The following is a 21506-nucleotide window of genomic DNA, read 5'->3' as shown; positions in this document are numbered from 1 at the left end:
ACACAAAATACTCCATTATGACAATGTGAAAAAGTTTTTTTTTGTGACTTTTTTTGAATTGATTAAAAATAGAAAACTAAGAAATCCCATTTACATAAGTATTCACAGCCTTTGCCATGAAGCTCAAAATTGAGCTCAGGTGCATCTTTTTTCCACTGATCATCCCTGAGATCTTTCTACAGCTTAATTGGAGTCCACCTGCAGTAAATTCAGTTGATTGGACATGATTTGGAAAGGCACACACCTGTCTATATAAGGTCCCACAGTTGACTGTGCATGTCAGAGCACAAACACCAAGCATGAAGTCAAAAGAACTGTCTGTAGACCTGCGAGACAGGATTGTCTTGAGGCACAAATCTGGGGAAGGATACAGAAACATTTCTGCTGCTTTGAAGGTCCCAATGAGCACAGTGGCCTCCATTATTCGTAAATGGAAGACGTTTGGAACCACCAGGACTCTTCCTAGAGCTGGCCGGCCTTCTAAACTGAGCGATCGGGGAAGAAGGGCCTTAGTCAGGGAGGTGACCAAGGCCCCGATGGTCACTCTGTCAGAGCTCCAGCGTTCCTCTGTGGAGAGAGGAGAGCCGTCCAGAAGGACAACCATCTCTGCAGCAATCCACCCATCAGGCCTGCATGGTAGAGTGGCCAGACGAAAGCCACTCCTTCGTAAAAGGAACATGGCAGCCCGTCTGGAATTTGCCAAAAAGTACCTGAATGACTCTCAGACCATGAGAAACAAAATTCTCTGGTCTGATGAGACAAAGATTGAACTCTTTGGTGTGAATGCCAGGCGCCATGTTTGGAGGAAACCAGGCACTGCTCATCACCAGACCAATACCATCCCTACAGTGAAGCATGGTGGTGGCAGCATCATGCTGTGGGGATGTTTTTCAGCAGCAGGAACTGGCAGACTAGTCAAGATAGAAGGAAAAATGAATGCAGCAATATATAGAGATATCCTGGATGAAAACCTGCTCCAGAGCGCTCTTGTCCTGCTGAAAAATGAACCTTCGCCCCAGCCTGAGGTCAACCACCCGAAGCACACAGCCAAGATCTCAAAAGATTGGCTTCAGAACCACTCCGTGAATGTCCTGGAGTGGCCCAGCCAGAGTCCAGACTTGAATCCGATGGAACATCTCTGGAGAGATCTGAAAATGGCTGTACACAGACGTCTCCCATCCAACCTGATGGAGCTTGAGACTTATTGCAAAGAAGAATGGGCAAAACTGCCTAAAGATAGGTGTGCTAAACTTGTGGGATCATATTCAAAAAGACTTGAGGCTGTAATTGCTGTCAAAGGTGGATCAACAAAGTATGAAGCAAAGGCTGTGAATACTTATGTAAATGTGATTTTTTTGTTTTCTATTTTTAATAAATTCAAAACATGTCAAAAAAAACTTTTTTCACATTGTCATAATGGAGTAGTTTGTGTAGAATTTTGAGGTAAGAGATTAATTTAATACAGTTTGGAATGAGGCTGTAACATGACAAAATGTAGAAAAAGTGAAGCTCTGTGAATACTTCCCGGATGCACTGTATATCACTATATTGACACTTACTATGGTATGGTACTATCAGAAAGGCAGGAAGTGAACAAATGTAACAGTTACTGATTGTAAAAGTACCAGATGGAGGGGTAGGATTTAATAAGCTTTGCTTCTTCCTATTCCTTTTGGACATGTGGAACTGTGAACTGATTATGGGATGCATTCAATTGTAATCTGATGCATGTTCAAATGAAATAAACCATTACCATAAGAATTACCATAAGAATTCTTGTCCCAAATAATCATCCAAATGCTGCAAGTATTCTATCAACACAATTACACAAATAATCATGCTTAATCCAAGTCTATATCATTCATATTAAGTATTATTTCAATTTTACAAATAACGATTCATGATAATAAAAAATAATTCAAACTGATATTTCATATCAACAATTTGCAGATGATGACTGTACAAAGAAAAAGTCCCGTCTTTGCTTGCATGTTCTATTTTCTATGATTTAATGTCAAAAGTTTGGATGCTACACACATACATACATACATACATACATCTCGTGTACAGATATTTACTGTACACGGGAGTTAATGCACACAGAGCTACAGTACACGGAGCTAGTGTACACAGCGCTAGTGTATATAGATCTCGTGTACATAGAGCTAGTGTACATAGATGGTGTAGCTGACATGATGGATGAGCTGGATACAATTCCAATTATATATCACTTCCCTTATACGGCATGAGCGTAATGAAATATGTGCATGTTTCACCTTCCACGTACATGTACTTGTACGTGAACGTGTACATGTTCGTGTACCCTCCACCACCTGAAACGTTTCATTCAAGTTGTGCATAAGACGGCGTGTGCAAAAATACAATGTAAGCCAACTTCAAGGTGTGGGATGGCGCTGTTTTTTTTGTTTTTTTTTTTAAAGCGTATCATGCTGGGATTCATCTCATCTTTTTTTTTGCTTGATAAATACATTCATTTCATATCAACACAGATGGCGTTGATAATAAGTTGACCGTGTGATAAGGACGGAATCAAAGGGGTGAAAAAGGCAAGAAAAGAAGGCATAGAGGAAGAAAGCACATTGACTCTCTAAGGCTCTGCTATATCATGATGATGATGATGATGATGATAAATCCATCCCGTGCGTGTCTCTCCCACGTGCACGCTCACACGCTTGTTGTTTTGAACAAAAACACCGTGGCGTCTTGTTTTCAAGGACAAAACGTTTTGGCAAGAAAAGCGACTTTCAGGGTGTCGACTCGGCTGTATTGATGCGTCTCACGTGCACATTCACGTGCATGTTTGCCTTCAAGCGGGGGTGTCCGGGGCCGCATGGTCCCGCCATGCAACTGTGATCTTACGCTGCCAGCTTACACGTACGGGATGTCCAGCATCTCAGCTTTATTCACATACTCTGATTCATAACAACTTTTTTTTTTTTTTTTTTACACATTTTGCCTTTTTTTTGCTAACATTTTCCAAATATTTCAACTTTCTTCTGAAATAATCTTCAAAATTGTACTTTTGGAAATATTATGACTACATCTCATATTTTCTTTAGTTAATAGTACTTGAATATTTTAAGTCTATTTTTCTTTTCATATTCTGACTAAGAAAAATCACCTTTTTCATAATATCACAAGTTAAAAAAAACACATTTTAGTCGCTAAAATGATAATCATAATATTACGGCTTTATTCTCCGAAAATGAAAACTTTTTTCTTTTAATATTTGGATTTAATTTTGACAATTTTTTTCATGTAATTGTGACTCTAGTACCAGAATATTTGGATTTTTTTTCTTTCCAGAAATGACATCTGTGTTTGTTTGTTTTTTTACCATAATATTACAACTTTAAAAAAAAAAACATCTTTTCAACTTTTCACTACTAAAATTATATGATTTTTCCTCATAATTTTCAGATTTTTTTCCCCTTTATATTTGGATTTTATTCTTGTAAAATTATTGTTTTATTGTTGAAATAATATTTCTAGCATGAGCTGCAGCTGTCTATGTGTGTCCTATGATAGGCTGGTGTCCAGTGCAGGGCGTACCCCACACCTGGGATAGGCTCCAGCATACCCCCCCACCTCCGACCCCCTTGCGACGCTAGCGAGGAGATAAGCGGCATAGAAGATGGATGGAATGTGATGCAGGGCCCCTGCCCCCCGTGTTGGACACCCCTGCCTTACATGCAAGGCTTCAAAGTCGCCTGAAGGCATCACATGACCTTGCTAAGAACATTAGCGCAGTGAAACGGGGGCTATAACGTTAAAATCAAGTAAAAGTCGGATGTTAGATAAGGCTTGGAGGTGTGTGACGATCATATGAACATCCTTTTTTTTTCTTTTGATGATATTTATCCTTATAAAAGGTCATTAAAATAATCTTAGATAAATAATAACAAACAAATACATTTGGACGCAAACTCAATAGCGATGCGTGGCTTCGTCACCTTTGATCTGGCGATAAAAAAACATCCTAAAAAGGTGCAGCACCACCGTTATGTCGGCCATTCCCCGTTACGCAACACAAGCTCAAGTGGACGGTGAGAAATGTCAAGTCCATGTACACACACACACACACACACACACACATGCACACACACACAAAGGGTAAGGTTCCATGGATGCCCGGGCGGGTGTCGGGGCGGGTGTCTTACTTCCTCCTGCCCTCCGTGCAGTGCTGGAACTGAGCAAAGCTGAGGAAGACCTGCTCCAGTGAGATCTGACTCACGCAGTAGTCCTCGATGCGGTACTTCTCCTTGGCCGCCTCCAACGTGCCAAACACCTTCAAACCACAGCAAGATGCATCAGCACAAGTGTTAGAGTGTTCTTATTTTACTCTTTATGTCTACTATATTGGTTAATATGAGTGTAAAGGTGACTATAGGGGTGTTATTTCATATATGGAGGGCTCTAATAATGTTAAAGTGTACTTGGAAGGTGGTAAACAGGTTTTCTAAGTCTTATTTTCTGTTAATATGTCTACTATATTGGCTAATATGAATGTAAATGTGACTATAGGGGTGTTATCTCATGTCTAGAGGGCTCTAATATTGTTACAAAGTGTATTTAGAAACTGGTAAACAGGTTTTCTACGTCTATTTTCTCTTATTCTGTCTACTATATTGGCTAATATGAATGTAAAGGTGACTATAGGGGTGTTATTTCATGTCTAGAGCACTCTAATATTGTTAAAAAGTGAACTTAGAAGATAAACAAGTTTTCTATGTCTACATTCTCTTATTATGTCTACTATATTGGGTAATATGAATGTAAAGGTGACTCTGGGGGTGCTATTTCATGTCTAGAGGGCTCTAATATTGTTAAAAAAGGGACTTTAGAAGATGATAAACGGGTTTTCTATGTCTATTTTCTCTTATTATGTCTACTACATTGGGTAATAGGAGTGTAAAGGTGACTATAGGGTTGTTATTTCATGGCTAGAGGGCTCTAATATTGTTAAAAAGTATTTACAAGGTAATAAACAGGTTTTCTATGTCTATTTTCTCTTATTATGTCTACTATATTGGCTAATATGAGTGTAAAGGTGACTACAGGGGTGTTATATCATGTCTAGAGGCCTCTAATATTGTTAAAACCATATTTAGGAGGTGGTATGCAGGTTTTCTATGTCTAAGTACCAAAATATTCCAATTGTAAAAAAGAATCCTACTTTTTCTCCTATCACAATGGGGTCTGGAAGCAATGAAGCGCCATAAAGGAGGAATGACTGGATACAATAACATATACCATAGTGTTATATATTGCAGTGTATGTTGTAGTAAACAACACTATAGTCAATATGTTAATACAAATCTTTTTAACAGTATGTATGGTATTCATTTGATTACATATTTTAAATACATATTTGTACTTTAATCTACAATTAAAAATTTGTATCAGATATGAAAAATGCAAGGTTAAGCCGAAACAATGAAATATACAATGCATATTTGGATCATATTGGGCCCTTCGTGAAGGGAGACGAGGCTGCACGGCACACAATCGTCCACCAGAGGGCGCCCTAACACACGCATGGGTACTTTATAAGAGGTGAGCGGAGATGTGAGGCTGCACGTCACACAATCATCCACCAGAGGGAGCCCTAACACAAGTAACGATACTTATCTATTTGTTATAGTTTCATTCATTCATTCATTTTCTACCGCTTTTCCTATTATTTTATAATTAGACTAAATAAATAGTTAAATATTATTAAATATTAAAGTGTATTATACTATATGCATATTTATTCATTATGATATGTATTATTATTGTCAATAATTCTACTATATATGATATGATGAGTATTTCATATGCAACAATAGTATTAGCGTACCTGTGCCCAGGTAAGCGTTCTGTCAGTGAGATGATAGTGAACCATTCCCTGGTGTTCATCCTTGAGTTGGCTTCCTGTTTGGGAGTGAGAGGGTATGTGAGGGTGAGGCTGAGGATGAGGATGAAGATGAGGACGTGTCGTTTTGTTACCTGGGAAGGTGCTTTGGATGAAGTCTTTAAAAAGCTGCAGGTCACCGTCCTCCAAGTCGGCCTCAGTGTGGACTTTAGCCAGCAGGGTGTAGCCGCTGCCAAACTTGCTCTTGAGGTGCTGCGGACTCCCGAGGCACTTAAACTGGCCGTTGACCATCACGGCCAGTCTGGTGCAGAGCGCCTCACACTCCTCCATGCTGAAGAGGCGGTACCCTCAGTCACAACATCCACGTTCAGCATGAGAGGCTATCTCTGAGGCTCACCTGTGGGACGTGATGATAATGGCCTTGCCTGACTCCCTCGTGCGCGTCACGGCGTCCCACAGTAGCCTCCGGGCTACAGGGTCCATCCCCGTGGACGGCTCGTCCAAGAAGATGACAGGAGGGCCGCCGATGAGAGCCATGCCGGCGCTCAGCTTGCGCTTGTTGCCCCCGCTGCGTGTGTGCACACGGTGGTTAGGCGCATGCGAGCGTGCTAACACGTGAAGAGTTTCCGCAAGTTTCCCACCTGTAGCTGCGCACCAGCTTGTCAGCGTGCGGCTCCAGCAGCAGCGACCTAAGGACGTTCTCCACGCAGCCCGACACGTACTTCTCGGGGATTCCTCGGAGCCTGGCGTACATGCTCAGAGTTTCTCTCCCGGTCATGTGATCCAGGACGGCGTCAAACTGAGGACAGTAGCCGATACGTTGCTGCACCTGCAAGACACACATGCTTAGCTTTCTCGTCCTGCTGTCATTCTATCAAACTTACGTCTTCTATACATAATTATACAATTTATATAGGACAAAAACGTCATTATTATTATTATTATTTTATTTTACACCAACATTTTTTTTATTTTATTTTATTTTTTAAATATTTAATTACAAATATTTACAAATAAAATAATGAAGAATTTGAGACTATAATTTATATTTAATATATATAATATATACATAATATATATATATATATATATTTGTTGTTCATATATATTTATATAAGACGGTCTTTTAAAATTAAAATAAAAAATTATTTAATAAAATAAAAATGTAATTATTTAATAATTAATCAATTACATTTTAATAAATATTTATAATGATGATGACCGTTTAATAATTGTTATTCATTTTAATAATCAAATAATATTTTTTTTAATTGAGAGTTTCAGAAATCACTTTGCTTGATTTTTATTTCCACTGAATTTTTATGAACAAATTTTTCAGTAACAATTTATTGAAACTGATTTTTTTACATTTAATTTTTATGTAATAAATTTTTATTTTCACATACTTTTTAACCTATTGAATTATGAATTATTGTTGTTACTATTGTTATAATTATAATTATCACAGAATTTTTAATAAACTGTCTTTATCACCCTGAACGTTTTATGAAGTAAATTCTAAAAAAAACAAAACAGTATTTTAACCGACTACATTTTGAAATATAAACTTTTTGTACTAAATGACATTTCCAGCATAATTGGGTGTAAAACAAAAAGTGTTATTGTTCATAGGCAAGTGAAAAGCATACAGCGTATGCCAAGAAGGATATGCTATTGTTCATGTTTTGAACATCTTCACCTGAAACCGACTGAGAATTGTATAGGTTATTATAGTTATGATAAGGCTATTAAAAGCACAATGAGAGAGAATCTACGTGATCGCTGTGCGTATAAAACGGTAGCCACCTTCTTGATGTCTCTGAGGATGCTGTAGCCATCGATGTAGGCGTCCCCGGAGGTGACGCTCTCATCGCCGGTCAGCATCTTGAAGGTGGTGGTTTTTCCTGCGCCGTTAAAACCCAGCAGCCCGAAACATTCTCCTTTCCCCACAGCCAGAGAAAGGCGGTCCACAGCCAGGAGCGTCTGGCCGCTGCTGTACACCTGAAGACGGAAGGAGGAGGAGTCATGCTATTTATTTATTTGTATTTATTAGGGCTCGAGCACTGACCAGTGCGAAAGCCCTATTGTAATCGTAATGTTTATTATTATTAGGGCTCGAGCACTGACCAGTGCGAAAGCCCTATTGTAATCGTAATGTTTATTATTATTAGGGCTCGAGCACTGACCAGTGCGAAAGCCCTATTGTAATCGTTCCGTTTCTTTTTATTATTATTATTATTCTTCTCCGCCTTTGAGCGCCATTTTGAGGGCCTGAACATGCCCGAAAACTCACCAAATTTGGCGAGCGCATCAGGTCTGGCGAAAAATTTGATATTTTATGGGTTTCAAATATAATGTTCCAAAATTGGCTCTCTAGCGCCACCTTGAAATTTAAAAAAAATTGGCCCCCGCCACCAGTTTCACCGATCGTCACGAAACTTGGTGGAGACGTCTATCGTGACAGGACGGACCAAAAAGTCTCAAGAACCCATATTGGAAAACGAACAGGAAGTCGGCCATTTTGGATGGCGCCGGCCTTTTTCGGGCCAGAAGTTGGGGTCGTATCTCGACGAACTCCTCCTAGGGGGTTTGACCGATTGAGTCCGTTGTTGCATCAACGGACACTTGACGGATGGCCGACGTTAAATTGCGAAGGATTTTGGGATATTCCATACGATGTGGGCGTGGCACGCCCCCAAATTTTTCCCTTTTTCATCTGTCCGGGCCTTGCACGCTGAGCGTAACTGTAGACGTGAATAACTTGGCTCCACGTGGCCAGATCTTCATCATACTTGGTACATGTGATCATGTTCCCGCCCCGAAGGTCCCCCTAGGTCACTTCCTGATTTTGTCGCAGCGCCACCTATTGGCGACAGGCTAAAGGCGTGTGATCTACATGAGGCTTTTTCTGGCAGGAGATTCATCAGATGAACACCGAGGTCACAAGGACACTTCCTGACAGCCTGGTGAAGCCTGTTGATGGACCATGATGCAGGAAAAGTGCACGTGGTGGGCGTGGCCTGGCGGCGAATGCTCAGGCCTCGCCGTTTACAAAGAAAGGGTCATCATTCGCCCGCAGAAGGTCGCATGTGCTTGAAAACTCATAAGGGGGGGCAGATTCCAGGCCCGAGGGCCCTGGTGGGGCCCCCATTTGAAACCAAGCCAAATTGACTCACTAGCGCCACCTACAAGTTTTAAAATCATTATCCCTCGCCTCCTGTTGCACGTATGGGCATGATTTTCGGAGGAGACATCACTCGTGACAGGACGCACAAAAAAGTCTCAAGAACCCATGTTCAAAAACCAACAGGAAGTCCGCCATTTTAGGTGGCGGCGGCCATTTGGGGGAGGATGTAGGGGTCTTATCTCGACGAACTCCTCCTAGGGGGTTTGACCGAATGAGTCCGTTGTAGCATCAACGAACACTAGACGGATGGCCCATGTTAAATTGCGAAGGATTTTGGGCTGCTACTTAGGATGTGGGCGTGGCACGCCACCAAACTTTTACTTTAACCTTAACTTTTACCATATCTGGCCCTGCCTGGTGTCTGGCCTTGCCTTGAAGCAATGTACATCAAAGTCAATACACAGTTTGACTGACAGACTAATGATGTCAGTCGATGGACTGTGATGTGTGTAAGGCACATGTGGTGGGCGTGGCCACGGCGAATGGTCAGCCTTCGCCATTGACCATCGAAGGCTCATATTTCGCCCGCAGAAGGTCACAGGCTGCTGAAATCTTAAACGTAAGGTCAGAATCCAGGCCTGAGCGCCCTGGTGGTGCTCCCATGTGACACCAATCTAAATTGACACACTAGCGCCACCTAGAAGTTTCAATTCATTATCCCTCGCCACCCGTTGCACGTATCACTATGATTTTCGGTGGAGACGTCTATCATGACAAGACGCACCTAACGCTCCAGAACCCATGTTCAAAACACAGCGCCACCAACTGGTGGAAATGTATATCTGCCGTAACTTCCTTATACATGGTCGGATCGTCTCCAATTTTTTTTGGGTGGGTTCGGTCATCCTCCAGTCTGTGACTGTGTGTGTATATAGACTCTATAGCGCCAACAACTGGTGGAAATGTATATCTGCCGTAACTTCCTGATTCATGGTCAGATTGTCTTGAAATTTTTTTTGGTGTGTTGGGTCAATCTCTGGTCTGTTATACAGTGTGTACATAGACTCTATAGCGCCACCAACTGGTGGAAATGTACATCAGCTGTAACTTCCTTCCACATGGTCGGATCGGCCCCAAATTTTTTCTGGTGGTTTGGGGTACCCTCTGGTCTTTGACTGTGTGTGTACATAGACTGTATAGCGCCACCAACTGGCGAAAATGTATATCTGCCGTAACTTCCTTATGCATGGTCGGATCGTCTCCACATTTTTTTGGCTGGGTTGGGTCAATCTCTGGTCTGTTATACTGTGTGTACATAGACTCTATAGCGCCACCAACTGGTGGAAATGTATATCAGCCGTATCTTCCTTCCACATGGTCGGATCGGTACCAATTTTTTTTTGCTGGGTTGGGTCACCCTCCACTCTGTGACTGTGTGTGTACGTAGACTCTATAGCGCACCCAACTGGTGAAAATGTATATCTGCCGTAACTTCCTTCCACATGGTCGGATCGGTCCCAAATTTTTTCTGGTGGTTTGGGGTACCCTCTGGTCTATTACTGTGTGTGTACATACACTCTATAGCGCCACCAACTGGCGGAAATGTATATAGCCATAGCTTCCTTCCACATGGTCGGATCGTATCTAAAATTTTTTTGGTCGGTCCGGTCACCCACCACTCTTTGAATCTGCGTGTCCATAGACTCTATAGCGCCACCAACTGGTGGAAATGTATATCTGCCGTAACTTCCTCCCACATGGTCGGATCTGCCCAAATTTTTTTCTGGTGGTTCGGGGTACCCTCTGGTCTATGACAGTGTGTGTAACTCCCTTACCGCTTATCCGATCGCCGCGGTTTTTCGTACGGCGCGTCCGCACGCCCGTCCGGTCACGCGCGCGCCCCCGACCCGCGCGTACCCCCGACCGCGTCGGGGTGCTCGAGCCCGCTCATCACTGCTTGCAGTTTTAATTAGGGCTCGAGCACTGACCAGTGCGAAAGCCCTATTGTAATCGTAATGTTTATTATTATTATTATTATTATTATTCTGCCAACCGTCGGCCTTTTTGAGGGCCTCAACATGCACGAAAACTCACCAAATTTGGCGAGCGCATCAGGTCTGGCGAAAAATTTTATATTTTATGGGTTTCAAATATCATGTTCCAAAATTGGCTCTCTAGCGCCACCTTGAATTTTAAAAAAAATTAGCCCCCGCCACCAGTTTCACCGATCGTCACGAAACTCGGTGGAGACGTCTATTGTGACAGGACGGACCAAAAAGTCTCAAGAACCCATATTGGAAAATGAACAGGAAGTCGGCCATTTTGGATGGCGGCGGCCTTTTTCGGGCCAGAAGTTGGGGTCGTATCTCGACGAACTCCTCCTAGGGGGTTTGACCGAATGAGTCCGTTGTTGCATCAATGGACACTAGACGGATGGCCGACGTTAAATTGCGAAGGATTTTGGGATATTCCATACGATGTGGGCGTGGCACGCCCCCAAATTTTGCCCTTTTTCATCTGTCCGGGCCTTGCACGCTGAGCGTAACTGTAGACGTGAATAACTTGGCTCCACGTGGTCAGATCTTCATCATACTTGGTACATGTGATCATGGCCCCGCCCCGAAGGTCCCCGTAGGTCACTTCCTGATTTCGTCGCAGCGCCACCTATTGGCGACAGGCTAAAGGCGTGTCATCTACATGAGGCCTTTTCTGGCAGGAGATTCATCAGATGAACATCAAGGTCACAAGGTCACTGCCTGACAGCCTGGTGAAGCCTGTTGATGGACCATGATGCAGGAAAAGCGCACGTGGTGGGTGTGGCCTGGCGGCGAATGCTCAGGCCTCGCCGTTTACAAAGAAAGGGTCATCATTCGCCCGCAGAAGGTCGCATGTGCTTGAAAACTCATAAGGGGGGGCAGATTCCAGGCCTGAGGGCCCTGGTGGGGCCCCCATTTGAAACCAAGCCAAATTGACTCACTAGCGCCACCTACAAGTTTTAAAATAATTATCCCTCGCCTCCCGTTGCACGTATGGGCATGATTTTCGGAGGAGACATCACTCGTGACAGGACGCACAAAAAAGTCTCAAGAACCCATGTTCAAAAACCAACAGGAAGTCGGCCATTTTAGGTGGCGGCGGCCATTTGGGGGAGGATGTAGGGGTCGTATCTCGACGAACTCCTCCTAGGGGGTTTGACCAAATGAGTCCGTTGTAGCATCAACGGACACTAGACGGATGGCCCACGTTAAATTGCGAAGGATTTTGGGCTGCTACTTAGGATGTGGGCGTGGCACGCCACCAAACTTTTACTTTAACCTTAACTTTTACCTTATCTGGCCCTGCCTGGTGTCTGGCCTTGCCTTGAAGCAATGTACATCAAAGTCAATACACAGTTTGACTGACAGACTGATGATGTCATTCGATGGACTGTGATGTGTGTAAAGCACATGTGGTGGGCGTGGCCACGGCGAATGGTCAGCCTTCGCCATTGACCATCGAAGGCTCATATTTTGCCCGCAGAAGGTCACAGGCTGCTGAAATCTTACACGTAAGGTCAGAATCCAGGCCTGAGCGCCCTGGTGGTGCTCCCATGTGACACCAATCTAAATTGACACACTAGCGCCACCTAGAAGTTTCAATTCATTATCCCTCGCCACCCGTGGCACGTATCACTATGATTTTCAGTGGAGACGTCTATCATGACAGGACGCACCTAACGCTCCAGAACCCATGTTCAAAACACAGCGCCACCAACTGGTGGAAATGTATATCTGCCGTAACTTCCTTATACATGGTCGGATCGTCTCCATTTTTTTTTTGGGTGGGTTCGGTCACCCTCCAGTCTGTGACTGTGTGTGTATATAGACTCTATAGCGCCACCAACTGGTGGAAATGTATATCTGCCGTAACTTCCTGATTCATGGTCAGATACTGTGTGTACATATCCTCTATAGTGCCACCAACTGGTGGAAATGTATATCAGCCGTATCTTCCTTCCACATGGTCGGATCGGTCCCAAATTTTTTCTGGTGGTTTGGGGTATCCTCTGGTCTATTACTGTGTGTGTACATACACTCTATAGCACCACCAACTGGCGGAAATGTATATAGCCATAGCTTCCTTCCACATGGTCGGATCGGCCCCAAATTTTTTCTGGTGGTTTGGGGTACCCTCTGGTCTATGACTGTGTGTGTACATAGACTGTATAGCGCCACCAACTGGCGAAAATGTATATCTGCCGTAACTTCCTTATGCATGGTCGGATCGTCTCCACATTTTTTTGGCCGGGTTCGGTCAATCTCTGGTCTGTTATACTGTGTGTACATAGACTCTATAGCGCCATCAACTGGTGGAAATGTATATCAGCCGGATCTTCCTTCCACATGATCGGATCGGTCCCAAATTTTTTTTGGTGGGTTGGGTCACCCTCCACTCTGTGACTGTGTGTGTACATAGACTCCATAGCGCCACCAACTGGTGAAAATGTATATCTGCCGTAACTTCCTTCCACATGGTCGGCTCGGTCCCAATTTTTTTCTGGTGGTTTGGGGTACCCTCTGGTCTATGACTGTGTGTGTACATACACTCTATAGCGCCACCAACTGGCGGAAATGTATATAGCCATAGCTTCCTTCAACATGGTCGGATCGTCTCTAAATTTTTTTTGGTCGGTCGGGTCACCCACCACTCTTTGAATCTGCGTGTCCATAGACTCTATAGCGCCACCAACTGGTGGAAATGTAGATCTGCCGTAACTTCCTCCCTTATGGTCGGATCTGCCCAAATTTTTTTCTGGTGGTTCGGGGTACCCTCTGGTCTATGACAGTGTGTGTAACTCCCTTACCGCTTATCCGATCGCCGCGGTTTTTCGTACGGCGTGTCCGCACGCCCGTCCGGTCACGCGCGCGCCCCCGACCCGCGCGTACCCCCGACCAGCGCGTACCCCCGACCGCGTCGGGGTGCTCGAGCCCGCTCATCACTGCTTGCAGTTTTAATTATTATTATTATTATTCTCCCGAAATGATCGCCTTTTTGGGGGCCTTAACATGCCCCAAAACTCACCAATTTTTGCAGGCGCGTCAGGTCTGGCGAAAAATTTGATATTTTAGGGGTCCCAAATATCATGTTCCAAATTTGGCTCTCTAGCGCCACCTTTTAATTTGGAAAAAATTGGCCCCCGCCACCAGTTTAACCTATCGTCACGAAACTTGGCGGAGACGTCTATTGTGACAGGACGGACCAAAAAGTCTCAAGAACCCATATTGTAAAACGAACAGGAAGTCGGCCATTTTGGATGGCGGCGGCCTTTTTCGGGCCAGAAGTTGGGGTCGTATCTCGACGAACTCCTCCTAGGGGGTTTGACCGAATGAGTCCGTTGTTGCATCAACGGACACTAGACGGATGGCCGACGTTAAATTGCGAAGGATTTTGGGATATTCCGTACGATGTGGGCGTGGCACGCCCCCAAATTTTGCCCTTTTTCATCTGTCCGGGCCTTGCACGCTGAGCGTAACTGTAGACGTGAATAACTTGGCTCCACGTGGTCAGATCTTCATCATACTTGGTACATGTGATCATGGCCCCGCCCCGAAGGTCCCCGTAGGTCACTTCCTGATTTCGTCGCAGCGCCACCTATTGGCAACAGGCTAAAGGCGTGTCATCTACATGAGGCCTTTTCTAGCAGGAGATTCATCAGATGAACACCGAGGTCACAAGGTCACTGCCTGACAGCCTGGTGAAGCCTGTTGATGGACCATGATGCAGGAAAAGCGCACGTGGTGGGCGTGGCCTGGCGGCGAATGCTCAGGCCTCGCCGTTTACAAAGAAAGGGTCATCATTCGCCCGCAGAAGATCGCATGTGCTTGAAAACTCATAAGGGGGGGCAGATTCCAGGCCCGAGGGCCCTGGTGGGGCCCCCATTTGAAACCAAGCCAAATTGACTCACTAGCGCCACCTACAAGTTTTAAAATAATTATCCCTCGCCTCCCGTTGCACGTATGGGCATCATTTTCGGAGGAGACATCACTCGTGACAGGACGCACAAAAAAGTCTCAAGAACCCATGTTCAAAAACCAACAGGAAGTCGGCCATTTTAGGTGGCGGCGGCCATTTGGGGGAGGATGTAGGGGTCGTATCTCGACGAACTCCTCCCAGGGGGTTTGACCGAATGAGTCCGTTGTAGCATCAACGAACACTAGACGGATGGCCCACGTTAAATTGCGAAGGATTTTGGGCTGCTACTTAGGATGTGGGCGTGGCACGCCACCAAACTTTTACTTTAACCTTAACTTTTACCTTATCTGGCCCTGCCTGATGTCTGGCCTTGCCTTGAAGCAATGTACATCAAAGTCAATACACAGTTTGACTGACAGACTGATGATGTCAGTTGATGGACTGTGATGTGTGTAAAGCACATGTGGTGGGCGTGGCCATGGCGAATGGTCAGCCTTCGCCATTGACCATCGAAGGCTCATATTTTGCCCGCAGAAGGTCACAGGCTGCTGAAATCTTACACGTAAGGTCAGAATCCAGGCCTGAGCGCCCTGGTGGTGCTCCCATGTGACACCAATCCAAATTGACACACTAGCGCCACCTAGAAGTTTCAATTCATTATCCCTCGCCACCCGTTGCACGTATCACTATGATTTTCGGTGGAGACGTCTATCATGACAGGACGCACCTAACGCTCCAGAACCCATGTTCAAAACACAGCGCCACCAACTGGTGGAAATGTATGTCTGCCGTAACTTCCTTATACATGGTCGGATCGTCTCCAATTTTTTTTGGGTGGGTTCGGTCACCCTCCGGTCTGTGACTGTGTGTGTATATAGACTCTATAGCGCCACCAACTGGTGGAAATGTATATCTGCCGTAACTTCCTGATTCATGGTCAGATTGTCTTGAAATTTTTTTGGGTGTGTTGGGTCAATCTCTGGTCTGTTATACTGTGTGTACATAGACTGTATAGCGCCACCAACTGGTGGAAATGTATATCACCTGTTACTTCCTTCCACATGGTCGGATCGTCTCCAAATTTTTTTGGGTGGGTTCGGTCACCCTCCAGTCTGTGACTGTGTGTGTATATAGATTCTATAGCGCCACCAACTGGTGGAAATGTATATCTGCTGTAACTTCCTGATTCATGGTCAGATTGTCTTGAATTTTTTTTTGGTGTGTTGGGTCAATCTCGGTCTGTTATACTGTGTGTACATAGACTGTATAGCGCCACCAACTGGTGGAAATGTGTATCACCTGTAACTTCCTTCCACATGGTCGGACCTGCCCCAAATTTTTTCTGGTGGTTTGGGATACCCTCCAGTCTATGACTGGGTGTGTACATAGACTCTATAGCGCCACCAACTGGTGAAAATGTATATCTGCCGTCACTTCCTCCCACTTGGTCCGATCTGCCCAAATTTTTTTCTGGTGGTTTGGGGTACCCTCTGGGCTATGACTGTGTGTGTACATACACTATAGCGCCACCAACTGGTGGAAATGTATATCAGCTGTAACTTCCTTCCACATGGTTGCATCGGCCCCAAATTTTTTCTGGTGGTTTGGGGTACCCTCTGGTCTATGACTGTGTGTGGACATAGACTGTATAGCGCCACCAACTGGCGAAAATACATATCTGCCGCAACTTCCTTATGCATGGTCGGATCGTCTCCACATTTTTTTGGCTGGGTTGGGTCAATCTCTGGTCTGTTATACTGTGTGTACATAGACTCTATAGCGCCACCAACTGGTGGAAATGTACATCAGCTGTAATTTCCTTCCACATGGTGGGATCGGTCCCAAATTTTTTTTCTGGGTTGGGTCACCCTCCACTCTGTGACTGGGTGTGTACATACAGTCTATAGCGCCACCAACTGGTGAAAATGTACATCTGCCGTAACTTCCTTCCACATAGTCGGATCGGTCCCAAATGTTTTCTGGTGGTTTGGGGTACCCTCTGGTCTATGACTGTGTGTGTACATAGACTCTATAGCGCCACCAACTGGTGGAAATGTATATCACCTGTAACTTCCTTCCACATTGTCGGATCGTCTCCAAATTTTTTTGGGTGGGTTCGGTCACCCTCCAGTCTGTGACTGTGTGTGTATATAGACTCTATAGCGCCACAACTGGTGGAAATGTATATCAGCTGTAACTTCCTTCCACATGGTCCGATCTGCCCCAAATTTTTTCTGGTGGTTTGGGGTACCCTCCCGTCTATGACTGGGTGTGTACATACACTATAGCGCCACCAACTGGTGAAAATGTATATCTGCCATAACTTCCTCCCACATGGTCAGATCGGTCCAAATTTTTTTCTGGTGGTTTGGGGTACCCTCTGGTCTATGACTGTGTGTGTACATAGACTCTATAGCGCCACCAACTGGTGGAAATGCATGTAGCCGTAACTTCCTTCCACATGGTCGGATCAGGCCCAAATTTTTTCTGGTGGTCTGGGGTACCCTCTGGTCTATGACTGTGTGTGAACATAGAGTCTATAGCGCCACCAACTGGTGTAAATGTATATCAGCTCTAACTTCCTTCCACATGGTCGGATCGTCTCTAATTTTTTTTTGGACGGTCCAGTCACCCTCCACTCTTTGAATCTGCGTGTCCATAGACTCTATAGTGCCACCAACTGGTGGAAATGTATATCTGCCGTAACTTCCTCCCACATGGTCGGATCTGCCCGAATTTTTTTCTGGTGGTTCGGGGTACCCTCTGGTCTATGACAGTGTGTGTACATACGCTATAGCGCCACCAACTGGTGGAAATGTATATCAGCCATAACTTCCTTCCGCACGGTCGGATCGGCACCTAATTTTTTCTGGTGGTTCGGGGTACCCTCCGGTCCGTTACCGTGTGGGCGCATAGACTGTATAGCGCCACCCACAGGCGGAAATGTATATCCGTGGCAAGTACCTACCGCACGGTCCCATCGTCGCGTATTTTTTTATGGCGGTACGGGGCGCCGAACGGGACGTGACCGCGCACCCGCCTCGCCGCCGGCGTCGCCCCCTCCTGGCGGAAAATTGCAAGTGCCGTAACTCCCTTAGCGCTTATCCCATCGCCGCGGTTTTTCGTACGGCGCGTCCGCGCGCCCGTCCGGACACGCGCGCGCCCCCGACCCGCGCGTACCCCCGACCGCGTCGGGGTGCTCGAGCCCGCTCATCACTGCTTGCAGTTTTAATTAGGGCTCGAGCACTGACCAGTGCGAAAGCCCTATTGTAATCGTAATGTTTATTATTATTATTATTATTATTATTATTATTATTATTATTATTCTGCCGATTCGACGGCCATTTTGAGGGCCTGAACATGCCCGAAAACTCACCAAATTTTGCAAGCGCGTCAGGTCTGCCGAAAATTGCGATCTGGTGGGGGTCCCGAAAACAATGTTCCAAAATTGACTCTCTAGCGCCACCTTTTATTTTTGAAAAAATTGGCCCCCGACACCAGTTTCACCTATCGTCACGAAACTTTGTGGAGACGTCTATCGTGACAGGACGGACCAAAAAGTCTCAAGAACCCATATTGTAAAACGAACAGGAAGTCGGCCATTTTGGATGGCGCCGGCCTTTTTCGGGCCAGAAGTTGGGGTCGTATCTCGACGAACTCCTCCTAGGGGGTTTGACCGAATGAGTCCGTTGTTGCATCAACGGACACTAGACGGCTGGCCGACGTTAAATTGCGAAGGATTTTGGGATATTCCATACGATGTGGGCGTGGCACGCCCCCAAATTTTGCCCTTTTTCATCTGCCCGGGCCTTGCACGCTGAGCGTAACTGTAGACGTGAATAACTTGCCTCCACATGGTCAGATCTTCATCATACTTGGTACATGTGATCATGGCCCCGCCCCGAAGGTCCCCGTAGGTCACTTCCTGATTTCGTCGCAGCGCCACCTATTGGCGACAGGCTAAAGGCGTGTCATCTACATGAGGCCTTTTCTGGCAGGAGATTCATCAGATGAACACCGAGGTCACAAGGTCACTGCCTGACAGCCTGGTGAAGCCTGTTGATGGACCATGATGCAGGAAAAGCGCACGTGGTGGGCGTGGCCTGGCGGCGAATGCTCAGGCCTCGCCGTTTACAAAGAAAGGGTCATCATTCGCCCGCAGAAGGTCGCATGTGCTTGAAAACTCATAAGGGGGGGCAGATTCCAGGCCTGAGGGCCCTGGTGGGGCCCCCATTTGAAACCAAGCCAAATTGACTCACTAGCGCCACCTACAAGTTTTAAAATAATTATCCCTCGCCTCCCGTTGCACGTATGGGCATGATTTTCGGAGGAGACATCACTCGTGACAGGACGCACAAAAAAGTCTCAAGAACCCATGTTCAAAAACCAACAGGAAGTCGGCCATTTTAGGTGGCGGCGGCCATTTGGGGGAGGATGTAGGGGTCGTATCTCGACGAACTCCTCCTAGGGGGTTTGACCGAATGAGTCCGTTGTAGCATCAACGGACACTAGACGGATGGCCCATGTTAAATTGCGAAGGATTTTGGGCTGCTACTTAGGATGTGGGCGTGGCACGCCACCAAACTTTTACTTTAACCTTAACTTTTACCTTATCTGGCCCTGCCTGGTGTCTGGCCTTGCCTTGAAGCAATGTACATCAAAGTCAATACACAGTTTGACTGACAGACTGATGATGTCAGTTGATGGACTGTGATGTGTGTAAAGCACATGTGGTGGGCGTGGCCACGGCGAATGGTCAGCCTTCGCCATTGACCATCGAAGGCTCATATTTCGCCCGCAGAAGGTCACAGGCTGCTGAAATCTTACACGTAAGGTCAGAATCCAGGCCTGAGCGCCCTGGTGGTGCTCCCATGTGACACCAATCTAAATTGACACACTAGCGCCACCTAGAAGTTTCAATTCATTATCCCTCGCCACCCGTTGCACGTATCACTATGATTTTCGGTGGAGAAGTCTATCATGACAGGACGCCCCTAACGCTCCAGAACCCATGTTCAAAACACAGCGCCACCAACTGGTGGAAATGTATATCTGCTGTAACTTCCTCACGCATGGTCGGATCGTCTCCTAATTTTTTGGGTGGGTTCGGTCACCCTCCAGTCTGTGACTGTGTGTGTATATGGACTCTATAGCGCCACCAACTGGTGGAAATGTATATCTGCCATAACTTCCTGATTCATGGTCAGATTGTCTTGAAATTTTTTTTGGTGTGTTGGGTCAATCTCTGGTCTGTTATACTGTGTGTACATAGACTGTATAGCACCACCTATTGGTGGCAATGTATATCAGCTGTAACTTCCTTCCACATGGTCGGATCTGCCCAAATTTTTTTCTGGTGGTTTGGGGTACCCTCTGGTCTATGACTGTGTGTGTACATACACTATAGCGCCACCAACTGGTGGAAATGTATATCAGCTGTAACTTCCTTCCACATGGTCGCATCGGCCCCAAATTTTTTCTGGTGGTTTGGGGTACCCTCTGGTCTATGACTGTGTGTGTACATAGACTGTATAGCACCACCAACTGGTGGAAATTTATATCTGCCGTAACTTTCTCCCACATGGTCGGATCTGCCCGAATTTTTTTCTGGTGGTTCGGGGTACCCTCTGGTCTATGACAGTGTGTGTACATACGCTATAGCGCCTCCAACTGATGGATATGTATATCAGCTGTAACTTCCTTCCACATGGTCGGATCGGTCCCAATTTTTTTCTGGTGGTTCGGGGTACCCTCTGGTCTATGACTGTGTGTATACATAGACTCTATAGCGCCACCAACTGGTGGAAATGTATATAGCCGTAACTTCCTTCCACATGGTCGGATCGTCTCTAAATTTTTTTGGTCGGTCGGGTCACCCTCCACTCTTTGAATCTGCGTGTCCATAGACTCTATAGCGCCACCAACTGGTGGAAATGTATATCTGCCGTAACTTCCTCCCACATGGTCGGATCTGCCCGAATTTTTTTCTGGTGGTTCGGGTTACCCTTTGGTCTATGACAGTGTGTGTACATACGCTATAGCGCCACCAACTGGTGGAAATGTATATCAGCCGTAACTTCCTTCTGCACGGTCGGATCGGCACCTAATTTTTTCTGGTGGTTCGGGGTACCCTCCGGTCCGTTACCGTGTGGGCGCATAGACTGTATAGCGCCACCCACAGGCGGAAACGTATATCCGCCGCAAGTACCTACCGCATGGTCCGATCGTCGCAAATTTTTTTATGGCGGTTCGGGGCGCCGGACGGGACGTGACCGCGCACCAGCCACGTCGCCGGCGTCGCCCCCTCCGGGCGGAAAATTGCAAGTGCCGTAACTCCCTTACCGCTTATCCCATCGTTGCGGTTTTTCATACGGTGCGTCCGCGCGCCCGTCCGAACACGCGCGCGCCCTCGACCCGCGTGTACCCCCGACCCGCGCGTACCCCCGACCGCGTCGGGGTGCTCGAGCCCGCTCATCACTGCTTGCAGTTTTAATTATTATTATTATTATTATTATTCTGCCGATTCGACGGCCATTTTGAGGGCCTGAA

General features: G+C 45.9%; 1 protein-coding gene across 1 annotated transcript in view; it reads right to left on the bottom strand.

The window, feature by feature from the left end:
- Positions 1–7: 7 nt before the first annotated feature.
- The window catches only part of abca3b (ATP-binding cassette, sub-family A (ABC1), member 3b), a 45504-nt gene continuing 24005 nt past the window's right edge, over positions 8–21506 (bottom strand). The window contains exons 25-30 of the mRNA XM_058049492.1: positions 7685–7879; positions 6520–6707; positions 6276–6446; positions 6013–6209; positions 5864–5937; positions 8–4309 (exon numbers count right to left, since the gene is read on the bottom strand). Coding sequence (XP_057905475.1) covers positions 4178–4309; positions 5864–5937; positions 6013–6209; positions 6276–6446; positions 6520–6707; positions 7685–7879 — 957 coding nt within the window. The 3' untranslated portion in view covers positions 8–4177. The remainder of the gene's footprint in view (positions 4310–5863; positions 5938–6012; positions 6210–6275; positions 6447–6519; positions 6708–7684; positions 7880–21506) is intronic.

The sequence above is a fragment of the Doryrhamphus excisus genome, chromosome 15 (assembly GCF_030265055.1).
Source record: "Doryrhamphus excisus isolate RoL2022-K1 chromosome 15, RoL_Dexc_1.0, whole genome shotgun sequence".
Lineage (NCBI taxonomy): Eukaryota > Metazoa > Chordata > Actinopteri > Syngnathiformes > Syngnathidae > Doryrhamphus > Doryrhamphus excisus.
This window is presented reverse-complemented; position numbering and strand designations above follow the sequence as displayed.